Source organism: Pongo abelii, chromosome 3 (genome assembly GCF_028885655.2).
Source record: "Pongo abelii isolate AG06213 chromosome 3, NHGRI_mPonAbe1-v2.0_pri, whole genome shotgun sequence".
Taxonomy (NCBI): domain Eukaryota; kingdom Metazoa; phylum Chordata; class Mammalia; order Primates; family Hominidae; genus Pongo; species Pongo abelii.
The window spans coordinates 8,418,265-8,431,402 of record NC_071988.2 but is presented as its reverse complement, the minus strand read 5'-3'; the positions used below and the strand labels follow the sequence as shown (position 1 = coordinate 8,431,402).

The 13,138-nt window shown below is 42.6% G+C and overlaps 1 protein-coding gene across 3 annotated transcripts in view; it reads right to left on the bottom strand.

The window, feature by feature from the left end:
- The window catches only part of STX18 (syntaxin 18), a 123,056-nt gene that overhangs the window by 37,805 nt on the left and 72,113 nt on the right, over positions 1-13,138 (bottom strand). For all 3 annotated transcript variants that reach the window (NM_001131413.1, XM_024245685.3, XM_024245682.3), the window contains 1 exon segment: positions 1,581-1,696. In NM_001131413.1, coding sequence (NP_001124885.1) covers positions 1,581-1,696 — 116 coding nt within the window.

Sequence of the window (13,138 nt, the reverse complement as noted above, 5' to 3'; positions counted from 1 at the left end):
TGAGTGCTGACCCCATCTGTGTTAACAGCATCCAATGCTCAAGCTGACCTTCAGGGAACATGTTTAAACAATTGAAATCACACACTCCTCCCTGCTTGAACCTGTGCTGCTTTTCAGACTGTAGTGCCCCATCCTCTCCCCTTGGCCACTCACATTCTGAGGGTCCCTTAGACAATGAGTCAAACTTTCCGTCTCCAGGAAACCTATGACTACTATCCACAAAGATGCCTCTCTCCTGGGAACTACCACACAGAAGTGTGCGAAAAGGCCTTACCAGACTTAAAGTCTGTGCCACTGGTTTTGGTAAGACAGTGACCACTGACTGACAGATTGAGTGCCTACTGTGTGCAGGTACTCTGCTAGCACTTTACATATGTACTGCTAGTAATTACAATAGCAATTCCGAGTTTCCTGATTTTTACACATGAAGAAACTAAGGTTCAGAGGCAATAAATAGCCCAAGGTTAGATGGTTTCATATGTAAATGTAGGTTTTGTTAAATATTCCTGTGTATTTTTTAGGTCTCTCAATGAATGTATATGCCCTTAAGGGTAGAGGGCATGATTTCTGTCTTTACTATAGGGCTGCTTAACCCAAGATTTGTGTGGGGGACTCAGGAGCTCTGTGAAATTGCATATAGAATTTTGGGTATGTACATTTTTCTGGCAAGAATGCCTATTGCTTCCATCAGAGTCTCCAAGTGGTCCATCAGCATTCTAATAAAAACCTCCCAAACAAAAGTCTGTGTTGTGAGCACAACGGCATCTGGCAGCTTTGAACTCTACTTACTATTTAATGTACTCTGTATCTGCCTAAGCAAATTAGAAAAGAATCAAGAAAGAGGCGTGACTTGGGAAGCCATCTCATTGTCTCAGTGAGAATTAAACATCAACGAAAGTGAGATAATAAGCATTCTTGTGCCAGACACAGTTCTAAGCATGCTGTAGGAATTTAACTTAATTCTCATAACAACCCTAGAGATACATTCCCTAATTGTCTGCATTTCATAGACAAAAAACAAGGCCCAGGGAGATTAAGTGACTTGCAGAGTGCTATATGGCTCGGACGGGTGGAGTTGGGGTGCAACCTAAGCAGCCCTGGCTCCAGAGCCTTCCTCCTAACCTTGAAGGTTTGATAGGAAAGTTTACTTGAATATTGCAAGTAGAGCTTAAGTACCCCAGGCTGCTGTCAACTCCCATCCCACTAAATGCCACACAGAACAGAGGCACACATGTGCATACACACATACACACCCACACACATACAATTTGCCACACAGAACACACACACACACACACAAATTTGTCTTCACTGTCCCTGGCCCCTAGATACATTTTTGGTTCTGTTTGGAGAGGTCCTTTCCATCTCCCTCCTCCCATTGGTTTAACTTGAATGATACAGCCTTTTCAGTACTTTTAACAGCTTTGGTTAAAACACTGATCAAGAAAGAAAAGATTTTAACGTTTTAAAACCTAAATCGAAATAAGAAGAGGGAATTTTAACTGGCCGCACCATATGCATCTTGTTTAACTACTTGCTTTATTCATGGTTGCCCGTTTGCATCTTTCGGAGCACTATACCTTCTGTTCGTAGTTGTTGAATTGCTTCTGAACAGGTCCTCATAAATATCTGGGCATCCTGGTCTATCTGGTCTCGTTCTGTGTCTGTCATCCTCCCATATTCAGACATGGTATGGCTAAAAAAAAGACAGCGAAGGAAAGGGCAGCAGCAAATGATAACATAATTATAGGCTGAGTGGGATGGGAAGAGAAGAAAAGGCCTCCCTGATCAAGTGACATTCAAGCTGAGACTTGAAGAGTGAGGAGGAACAGGCCAGGTGAAAAGGTGAGAGAACCATCTAGATAGATAGTAGAACACATATGAAGGGTGTGTGGTAGAAAATCCTCCAGAATAGACCCAACTGACATAAGCCAGATGGCGAGAGGGAGAGGGAGAAGGAGCGTGGAGTCAGGGCTAGAGCATAAGCCAGGCTTATGAAGAATGCAGGCTCTGCTTTTGAGAACAATGGAGCAGCTACTGAAGGGTCTCACACCACAAAATGACTGAATCAGAGGGTGGAGGGTGTTCCCTAAACATTCCAGGCACACTCTCACCTCAGGACCTTTACATATGTTGGTTGCCTCCTCCTTCTGGAATGTTCTTTCCCCAGATAGCTGCATCAATGCATCCCTTACTTCTTTTAGTTGTTTACTCCATGTTGCCCTCTTAATGAGGCCTTCCCTAATCCTTCTTTATAAACTGTCCCCTTCCTGACATTTTCTATCCCACTTCCCTTCTTCCTTCCCCATAAAGATACTTACCCCACTCTAACATTCCATATATTTTGTGTAATTATTTCTTTTCTTGCCTGTCTCTCCCCCCTAAAAACGTAAGTTCCACAAAGGCAAGGACTTCTGTTTGTTCACTGCTGTATGCCCATCATCATGAGCAATGCCTAGCATTTTTAATAGGCTGATCAATTAATAAATCAGTAATAAATACTTTTGAATGAATTGAACCAATGAATGAGCCTGAGTTGGAGAATGTGCTTGATACACAGCTACGACTGTGCTCCCTAGTAAGTTCCTCCTGAACCGATTTTTTCCCCCACCCCAAGACAGGTAGGCATCCGCCTCCCAAAGCCTTCTCTAGGAAACTTAAGGCACATCCATCCTGAGGACAGGCCCTTCTGAAAAAGAAAGGGGTGAGATGAGCACGAAGTCCTTCTCACTCCCAATCACCAGATAAGCATCCTCTCCTCCCTTGGAGTCACCCCTACCCCACGGCCCCTACCCCACTTCCACATTTTCTAAGGAAGAGTTGGAAAAAGAAATCCCACAGCCTCCAGCCTCCTAGGGAATAGATGATCCTCTCTCAGTGGAACTTGAAGAGTGACATGGAATTAGTTCCTTATTCCAACGCTCCTTAGGATCTTGTCCTATTAGTTACTTAGGCTTGGGATGGCAACCATGAGAGAATGGACTCTGTCCGAGGGAAGACCCAACAGTGAGACAAAGGCGCTAAGTCAGCAAGCTCAATCCCCTCTCCCCAACCCCGGCCCACCTCCAACACCAGATGAATGGCTCCCCTCTGGGGAGGAGCCAGAGTAGCAAGCAGAGGGGCCAAAGCCTTAGGATCATCCCTACTAGGAACCTTCTCATCAGAAATAGAGGCTAACGGGGTCAGGGACAAATGAGTCAGAAAGGTACCAACTTAGTGAATATGTACCCTGCAGACAGAACAGACCTAGAAATGACTAGTTCCAAGAACATTAGATTAACATCCTCCTACTCTATATTTTGATTTAATGGAAACTCAGCTCAGTGAAATTGAAAAGGTCTAAAGGTTAATTTGATAAAACTGATTATTTAATTAAAAGGTAATGTTCCTTTAGGAAACATTATATATATACATTAACCTTCTAAATTGAAAATTGACAGTATGGTTATTCTATTAGTAAGAACAACAGAAACCAAGAAAGTTTCTTCTCCCAGATTGTTTTGTTGCCAGGATATTGTGGAAAAGGTCCATCTACCAGAAGTGGAGACATTATTTTTAATTAAAATCATTCAGAGATCTAGCCAGAGGCTATCTAGGTTACATGCTGTTCTGCTCTAGTAAAATGTCATTATTAAAAAAAATTAAATGGGTCAATAAAGTCTGAGCTCTACATTCTGGAAAAAATTACAGCTTCCTAATTACGTCAAACTAACAAAGCCTCATAGGTCTGAAGGCAATATTTCTACACATATTCTTTCAATTCCATGATCATACTCCATATAAAATGTTTCTAGGAGCAGGCCAAGGCTAGCACATTGCATTGGGAGGGCAGAAAAGTAAAAAAGAAAGGCTTTAAGCAGTCTACCACCTTTGGGAGGGAGAACTTGATGAGAGACAATAAGGGTGGCCTTTCTCCATCTGGACAGAACCTGGGCTACCGGGGGGAATGCTTATTCCCTAATCCTCATGTTTCTGTGGGAACCAACTTCCCCAAATGACACCTTGCCTCCTCCCAGAGCCTCCTCCCTCTGGCCCCCTGGCAGAAATCACGGGGTGCATATAGTCACCACACCTTTCTCTCCTCTCTTTTGCCTACTTAGAGACTGCAGAGGTTCTGCTCTGTTCCTCTCTCTCCTATGTTGCAAAGGGGCCTGTCCCTGCTGTCTGTGCTCCAGGGCCTGTGGCTGCTCAGTGGCACTAATGCCTGAGTGTGTTTAATTCAAGAGCAGAGTATCAACAAGGCCACCCGCCTGCAAAACAAAGCTTTGTTTGCTGACCTACATTTTACCAATGATAAAGCTGATATGACACATGGGTCTCCACTGTGTTGATCTGACTCCTGCCTCCATTTCTTTCTTTCTTTCTCCCTCCTCCCAACTCTCTGGCAGGAAACAGAGGTGGGTTTTGTCTTGTTCAATAACCAATACCCTCCAACCCCCTGCAACTGCATCATAGGTCAAATGGGGTTCCAATTCAATTATCATTCACCAGGAGACTTCTATGTGTCAGGAACTCTCATACCCACCTAATTTAATCCTCACAAGAACATCATCCACATTTTATAAAAAAGAAAACTAGCACAAAGGTGAGTTATATTCATTCACATGATAAATACATGGCAGGATTGGGACTGGAACTTAGGTGTGACTGACCCCAAAGCCCATGCTCTTTCACAGGGACCAAAACGGGGGTGGAGTAGAATTCAGTGTGCATGAGTTGGCAATGAACAACTGGCCTCAGGAAAATGAGTAAAAGACTGAGTTTCTAGCTGGGTACCATGTCATATGCCTATAGTCCCAACTACTCAGGAGGCTGAGGCAGGAGGATCACTTGAGCCTAGGATTTTGAAGCTAACCTGGGCAACATAGCAAAACCACCTTAAAAAAAAAAAGACTGAGTTTCTAGAATGAGGCGATGGACCTAACAAGACGAAGAATGCCTCGGGGACAACAGTTCTATCTTCTGAAGTTATCTGCCCATAAGTGGCAGAGCTGGCACTGGCCCTAGGGAACCCGATCCTCAGTCCTAGCATTTGCTGCCCTTGGAGCTGGGAAAGGGGAAGGCTTAGGCCCTCTTTACTGTACTAAGATGAGAATCCATGCTGCAGTAGTCTGGGAACACCGAAAAACAGCGTGCAGGAGCCTCCTTTTGCTGTTTGAGTATAATAACTGCCTTAACATCACTATTACATCGAAAGCTTAAAACAACTGCAAAGTTCCAGAAGAACACCGGATGCCACTGTGTTGTTCTTCTCACATTGCATTTCAATCATACTGTCTGCTTTGAACCTCTCAACTGCTTTCTGAGTTATTATCCCTCCCACTGTTGGCTCTGCAAACTTTTTCTGAAAAGGGCCAGAGAGTAAACATGTTAGACTTTGTGGGCCTTGTAGCCCATCACAGCTACTCAACTCTGCTGTTGTAGCATAAAAACAGCCCTAGACAATATGTAAACAAATAAGCGTGGCTGTGTGCCAATAAAACTTTATTATGGACACTGAAATTTGAATTTCATATAATGTTCACATGTGATAAAATATCCTTATTATTTTTTCCCCAACATTAAAATATGTACCTACATTTAAAAGTATATTTAAAATGTAGATTTGGCCTGTGGCTGTTATTTGCTGACCTCTGGCATTAGAGGAAGACACTGAGTTTCACAGATTCACATGGTTCGTAAGGAGTGGTGTGAATCAAACCAGCACTCAAAGCATTTACTTTGCTGGATTTCTTTTCAAGGAAAAGGGAAGTTAATAAGCGATTTCTATGAAAGATATTTACAACCATTTCGTCAACCTAAGTTGTCAGATACTAAAGAAAGAAGCTACAAATTGAGAGCTTTATACAAGTTTTGTAAAGTTTTACAAAATCGCTGTAGCTTCCATTTTTTACAGCCTATCAAATCAGTATTTGATACACATACACACCTTTAGAAATAAAATTGACACTGCGATCTAGTGTTAACCAACTATTTTAACTGAGAGCTTAAAAATAAGGTTTTCTTGGTACTATGCATCAGAATAATTATTTTAGTATATTCCAAAATAATGCAAATGAAGTGCATTTAAAAGCATAAAATTGCCTATGTATGTTAAGTACAAGTAGACAAAGCATCAAGGATTATTTAAAATTCAACTAGGGTATAATTATTTTTCTCTGTTGGAGAATTTATAAGAAGTATTTCCATTTTTGCATATATTGACAAAGTTAAAAAAGCAGGATTTATTTTATATTCTCTATCTTTGTGACAGGAATGCTTCTGAAATGCAACCAACCCTTGTTTTATAAAGATGAAATCCTAAAAAGATGCTCCTAATGATGTTATCTTACCTGTCAAATCCAACTTTTTCATTAATTTACATAATACATTTGAAGATGAGTCCTACGGTAAAATGCCATCCTAAAGCCAGTGCAAATGGAGCTAGGGGAAGAGACGAGACAAGACACCTGTACTCCCACTGTCTGTGGAGAGCTGGAGTCTATTCCAGAAACCGTTTTAGAAGTGTTGCTTAGAATGTTTTTTTCTCTTTTTCTTTCCAAATGGCATTTTCGATGACTTGCATCATTCCTTCATCTGCTCGATAAATATTTAGTGTATGAGAAACTATCTTTTTCATCTCTGCATGTTTCACAATAGGACAGACGCTGTCCGCAGGGTGTATGCACATGCCAACCCCTTGCATTTGGATTCTCTTCCTTCCTTCTTGCTTTACACCTAGGTAACTCGTACTCCTTCAGAGCTCAGCTCAAATGTCACTTCTTTAAGGACACTTTCTCTGACAAGGCTAAATTCCTCAAAAGCTACCTGTTTGCAGTAGTTTCAAAGAACTTCTTGATTTCTGCCTTAATTTCATTATTTACCCAAGAGTCATTCAGGAACAGGTTGTTTGATTTCCATGCAGTTGTATACCTGTGGGGTCAGTGGTGACATCCCTCTTAACATTTCTGACTGTGTTTATTTAAATCTTCTCTCTTTTCTTCTTTATTAGTCTAGCTAACAGTCTATCTCATTAATTTTTTCCAAAAATCTGGATTTTTCCAAAAAAGTGGCTCCTGGATTCATTGATTTTTTCGAAGGGTTTTTTTTTGTGTCTCTATCTCCTTTAGTTCAGCTCTGATCTTGGTTATTTCTTGTCTTCTGCTAGCTTTGGGGTTTGTTTGCTCTTGGCTCTCGTTCTTTTAGTTTTGATGTTAGGTTGTTAACTCGAGATCTTTTTAGCTTTTTGATGTGGGCATTTAGTGCTATAAATTTCCCTTTTAACACTGTGTTAGCTGCATCCCAGAGATTCTGGTATGTTGTATCTTTGTTCTGTTGGTGGGAGCATAAATTAGTTCAACCACTGTGGAAGACAGTGTGGCGATTCCTCAAAGACCTAGAGGCAAAAATACCATTTGACCCAGCAATCCCATTACTGGGTATCTACCCAAAGGGATATAAATCATCCTATTATAAAGATACATGGACAAGTACTTATATGTTCATCACTGAATTATTCACAATAGCAAAGACATGGAATCAACCTAAATGCCCATCAATGAATGATAGACTGGATTAAGAAAATGTGGAACACATACATCACAGAACACTATGCAGCCATAAAAAGGAATGAGATGATGTCCTTTGCAGGGACATGGATGGAGCTGGAATCCATTATCCTCAGCAAACTAACGTAAGAACAGAAAACCAAATACCACATGTTCTCACTTATAAATGGGAGCTGAATTATGAGAACGCATAGACGTGAGGTGGTGGGGAACAATACAAACTGGGGCCTGTTGGAGGGTCGGGGGTGGGAGAAGGGAGAGCATCAGGAAGAATAGCTAATTGATGCTGGGTTTAATACCTGGGTGATGGGATGATCTGTGCAGCAAACCACCATGGCACACGTTTACCTATGTAACAAACCTGCACATCCTACACATGTACCCCTGAACTTAAAAGTTGGAAAAATAAAAAGCTATCTGTACTCTGTTTTTGCAGTACCTATCATATCTGCAATGTTACCTGTTGACATGAATACTTTAGCAGCTCCATGAAGGCAGGGACAGCCATGTTTGTGTTTGTTCACTATTTTATACTCCATGCCTGGCATAGTCTATGGCACATGGTAGGCACTCAATAAATAACTGCAGAATGAGTAAACTGATTAATGAATCAAATTGATCAAATCATGGCACTATAAACATGCAGAGATGAGTAGGACACAGTTTTTCACCTCAAGAAATGTGGTAGAAGTGACTATGAACAAATAACTCTTCTACCAGGCACATGTGAGAAGTACCATAAGAAAAGCACAGAGAAAGAGCTGTCAGTACTCAGAGGCAGGAGAGATGGCTTTCAGATAGGAAGGCAGGGCCCGAGCAGGCTCTACCGAGAAGGTGGTGGTGATAAATGGGTCTCTCAGGATGGAAGCATGTGAACATGTGACATGTGTGGATTTGAGTAAAGAGCAACAGGCCAACCTGATAGCGTGAGTGGAGGCCTGGAGGCAGAACAAATGTTAATTCTGAATGCAGCTATAGGGCACATGAAGGAAAGGGGTAGGATGGAAAAGTGGGTGAGGGTAATGAAAAGTCTTGCTTATCTAAGAAGTATGGATGGGCCACATCCTGCAGGCAGAGAAGGGATTTGAAGAGGGAAGCATGTGATTCTATCTACGATGATAAGGACTACATGTGTGCCTTCTAGACAGACCAGGAGAGGAAGGGACAAAGAGCAGGGAGTTGAGAACCAAGAAATCAGGCAAGTGACAAAGGCTGCACTGAAGCACTCTAGAGCGGATGGGAGGAGCGGGCAGCATGCATGGGAACGGTGCTGCTCACAGGTGCTGGGCGAGCAGGACAGTGGCAATGGGGACTGGGAAAAGCCTGTGCTCATGACATGCATATAGGAACAACTGTAATCGTCCAACAGGTTCATCTTGCCCACTGCCCAGATAGAGCTCATTTACCAAGACAGGGGAACTACAATAGAGAAAGAGTTAAATATACACAGAGCTGTCTAAAAGGGAGACTGGGGTTTTATTATTACTCAAATCAGCCTCCCTGAAGATTTGGAGGCTGGGTTTTTAAAAGACAGTTTGGTGGGCAGAGGGCTAGGGAATGGGGAATGCTGATTGGTTGGATTAAGGATGAAATCCTAGGGAGTCGAAGCTGTCCTCTTGCACAGAGTCAGTTTCTGGGTGGGGGCCATAAGACCAGATGAGCCAGTGTCCTGGTCTGCATGGTGCCAGCTGATCCATCAAAATTTGGGGTCTGAAAATACCTCTAACATCAATCTTAGGTTTTATAGCAGTAATGTTATCTATAGGAGCAAATGCGGAGGTTAGCGGTCTTCTGGCCTCTGGCTACATAACTCCTGAGCCGTAATTTCTAATCTCGTGGCTAATTTGTTGGTTTTACAAAGGTGGCCTTGTCCCCAAGCAAGAAGGGGGTTTGTTTCCAAGAGGGGCTGTTGTCACTTTTGTTTCAAAGTTAAACTATAAATTAACTTCCTCCCAAAGTTAGTTTGGCCTATGGCTAGTAATGATCAAGGGCATCTGGGAGGTTAAAGGCAAGGCGGAGTTGATTAGGTCAGATCTCGTTCGCTGTCATAATTTTCCCACTGTTAAAACCTTTGCAAAGGTGGTTTCACTACTGGCATACTGGTGAGAGAGGAAGCCACAGTAGGTCGTAAGAATGTGTGGTGGGGAAGGGCAAGGATTCCATGGCCAGCCCTGGCTCAGAGGCTCACCAGCTGTGATCTTCAGGTTATGCCATCGCTACGCTTTCATTGCCTGCCTGCCACACAGGCTTAACAGCAGTGCCTTCCTCATAGGGTTGATGTGAGGACCAAATGAGATAAGATATGAATAACTGGTGCTTATCAGAGTACCTAACACAGAATAAACACTCAGGATGGAAAGATAAGGTGGGCATGGGGGGTGGGTGGGAGGGTAGCTAGGTAGGTAGATAGAACTTTTTTTCTAAGCAAACTAGAGACATATAAAAGAAAAGGGCCTGAAACAGAGCCCCGGAGTTCTTATGGGATAGATGAAGGACAAAGAGGCAAAAATGAGTGGTGAGAGGAGCCAAAAAATACTGTAATGGAAGTCAAGGGAATAGGAAAATTCAAGAAACTGATGATGGTCAACAGGATCAAAGGCTGTGGCAAAGTAGAAGAGCTGAGAAAAAACCATCAAGGCGCTTAACACCATTCTCATTAGAGAAGGACACACTTCAAGTACAGTGACTTGCCATTTCACATTTGTCACTGGAATCAGGCTAGCCTGAAAGTACACTTTAAAACTTTTTATTCCTTTTTCTCTTTTCTCCCTAGTCTCAAGATGTAATCCTAAGGCTTACTGCAGAAACCCTTTTTTTCCTCCTTAGTCTTAGAATACAGCCTTGAAACGTACTTTCTCTGAAACACCACGTCCCCTCCCTTTCTCACCATACATTCCCTTACACCATGCACATTTACCTAACTGTATGTATCTAATTATGTGCTTACCTGGAAGTTGCAGGGGCTAACTTGAGATAGACTGAGGATGGAGACCTAACTGCAAAATTCCAGAGATTACCTCAAGGCGGGTAGTCTACAACCCGGCCATTGCTGACATGTCGCCAGCCTGCGATGATAGCTACCAGAAAGAGACACACAGACCTAGTACTCAGCATCGCTCCTGCCTTCCCACTGCTTGCTCTGGAAATAAAGTCACCTTCCTTTCGTCCTTGTTATTGGCTTTGCAAGCGGTGAGCAGCCGAGCCTGTGCTCGGTTACATTATCATGGTTAAAATTGAAAAGCCTATTTACGCCAAATGTTGGCAAGGATAGGGAGCAATTATAACTCTCATGCATTGCTACAAGGAGTGAAAAACCACTTTGAAAAATTGCTTGGTAGTTTATTTTAAGGCTAAGCATGCACCTACCATTTGTATGACCCACTAATTTCACCCCTAGGTATTTATTCAAAGGAAATAAATGAGTATGCCCAAAAAGAGACTTGTAGAAGATGCTACTCACAAAGGCTTTATTCCTAATAGTCTCAAAGTGGAAATAGCCCAGTATTCTCTATTAGATAAATGGATAAGCAAACTGTGGTAACGTCACACAATGGAATATTACAAATAATAAAGCAACAGAAAGGAACAAACTACTGGTATACACAACATGCAAGAACCTCAAAAACATGTGGAGTAAAAGAAGGTAGACACACCAGAGTGTGTACCATACGAGTCTATTTATATTCCCCTTGAGGAAAAGCCACTGGATTTGGTGATTAGGAAGTCACAGATGAGCATGAGGAGAAAAATTTCAGAAAAGTGAGGGAAACAGAGCCATATGGTTGGCGCGGAGTAAAAGGTGAGGAAGCAGAGGTCACGTCAACTGCAGTCTGTAGGCCAAGTCTAGCCTGTAGGCATGACTCCCTATGGTCTGAGAACTAAGAATGGTTAAAGGTTTTTAAAGGTTGTGAAAAAACAAAACAAAAAATATGCGACAGAAACCATATGTGGCCCACAGAACCTAAACTATACTATCTGGCTCTTATAGAAAGTTGGCTGATCCCTGATTAGACTTTCTCCCCATGTTTGGCACTGACGTGAAATGAAGCGACAGTGCCTGTGGCTTAAGGAGTAAGCAAAGTCAAATGTATAAACTAAAAGGAAGAAAAGAACCAGATGACCAAAAATAGCTGGGAATCATGAATACCGCAGTACCTGAGAAGCGGTGTGAGTGATGAGATAAAGGATGTGCTTGTACCGCTTAATGTATAAACTAAAGGGAAGAAAAGAGCCAGATGATGAAAACTGGCTGGGAATCATGAACACAGCGGTACCTGAGAGGCGGTGTGAGTGATGACATAAAGGATGCACTCGCACCACTTCTCAGGTACTGCTGCGTTCATGACTCCCAGCTATTTTTGGTCATCTGGCTCTTTTCTTCCCTTTAGTTTATACACAAGTAGGACAGTATCCTTAAAAACAAAGAGAGGGGTTTCTCTATGACAGGTGGAAAGAAAGTGATGAGGTGAGGAGGGAACTGAGAGATCCTATTAGAGGTTCCAAACTTTACAGAGGAGTAGGCTCTGATGCCACCTCAATGGGGCCTTCCTGACTACTCTGTGTAAGAATCACGAGCTTTCCCAGCACTCCCGATCCCTGTTACCTTGGTTCTACTCTTCCCTTTCTTTCCATAGGACCTATGACCTAATGTACTATACACGTAGTGCTTGTCTTTGCCAGCCCACAAGAATGCAAACGCCATGAGGGCAGGAATATTTGTATTTTATTCCCAGACGTGCCCTAAGCATCTAGAATTCAATAAACCTGTGACGAACCAGGAAGTTTAATCTGGAGTGAGGGGTCAGGCTGGAGCAGGAGATCTCAATGTCAGCACCTCCTCAGTTTTGGGCCGCGTAAGTCCCTGTTTGGAGAGTTGTCCTGAGTTTTGCCCATTCTTGGCCTCTACCCACTAAATGCTAGCAGTACTCCTCTTCCGAGTTGGGAAAAACAAAAATGTCTCCAGACATTGCCAAATGTCCCCTGGGGTGCAAAATCACCACAGTTGAGTACTGCTGGGCTAGTCATGGACTTTAGGACTAGGAGGAAATCATTCATTCAACAAGTATTTACTGAGTGCCAAATATGGGTGAGGAACTACGGAAACATGATGGAAACCTAACAAGGTCCTTGACCTCGTGACATGTACAGCCTGGTGACAAAGACAGATAATAAACTGCAATTATTAAATAATTACAAATTGTGTTTAGTTACTGAAGAAAATATACAGGGTGGAGAAACTAACTAACAGAAGAGATCTATTTTATAAAGGGTAGTGAGAGAAGGCCTCTCGGAAGAGGGACTATTAAATTGAGCCTTTAAGTTTGAAAAGGAAACCACCGTGGGAAAAGGAGGAACAGCATAGGCCTGGGGCCTGCACCAGGAAAGGGCATGGCACCTTTAAGGAAGGCTGGCATGGCTGGAGCACCGTCGTGGGAAGGCGGTGTTAGAAATGAGGCCAGGGGCTAGATCAGGAGTGGGGAGACCGCAGTGTAGAGGCTGGTATTAATGCTAATTCCAATGCGGTATTCATGGTGGGTTTACTCAGGTGGTGACATAATCCAATTAAAGTTTAAAAAACACTCTGACTACTG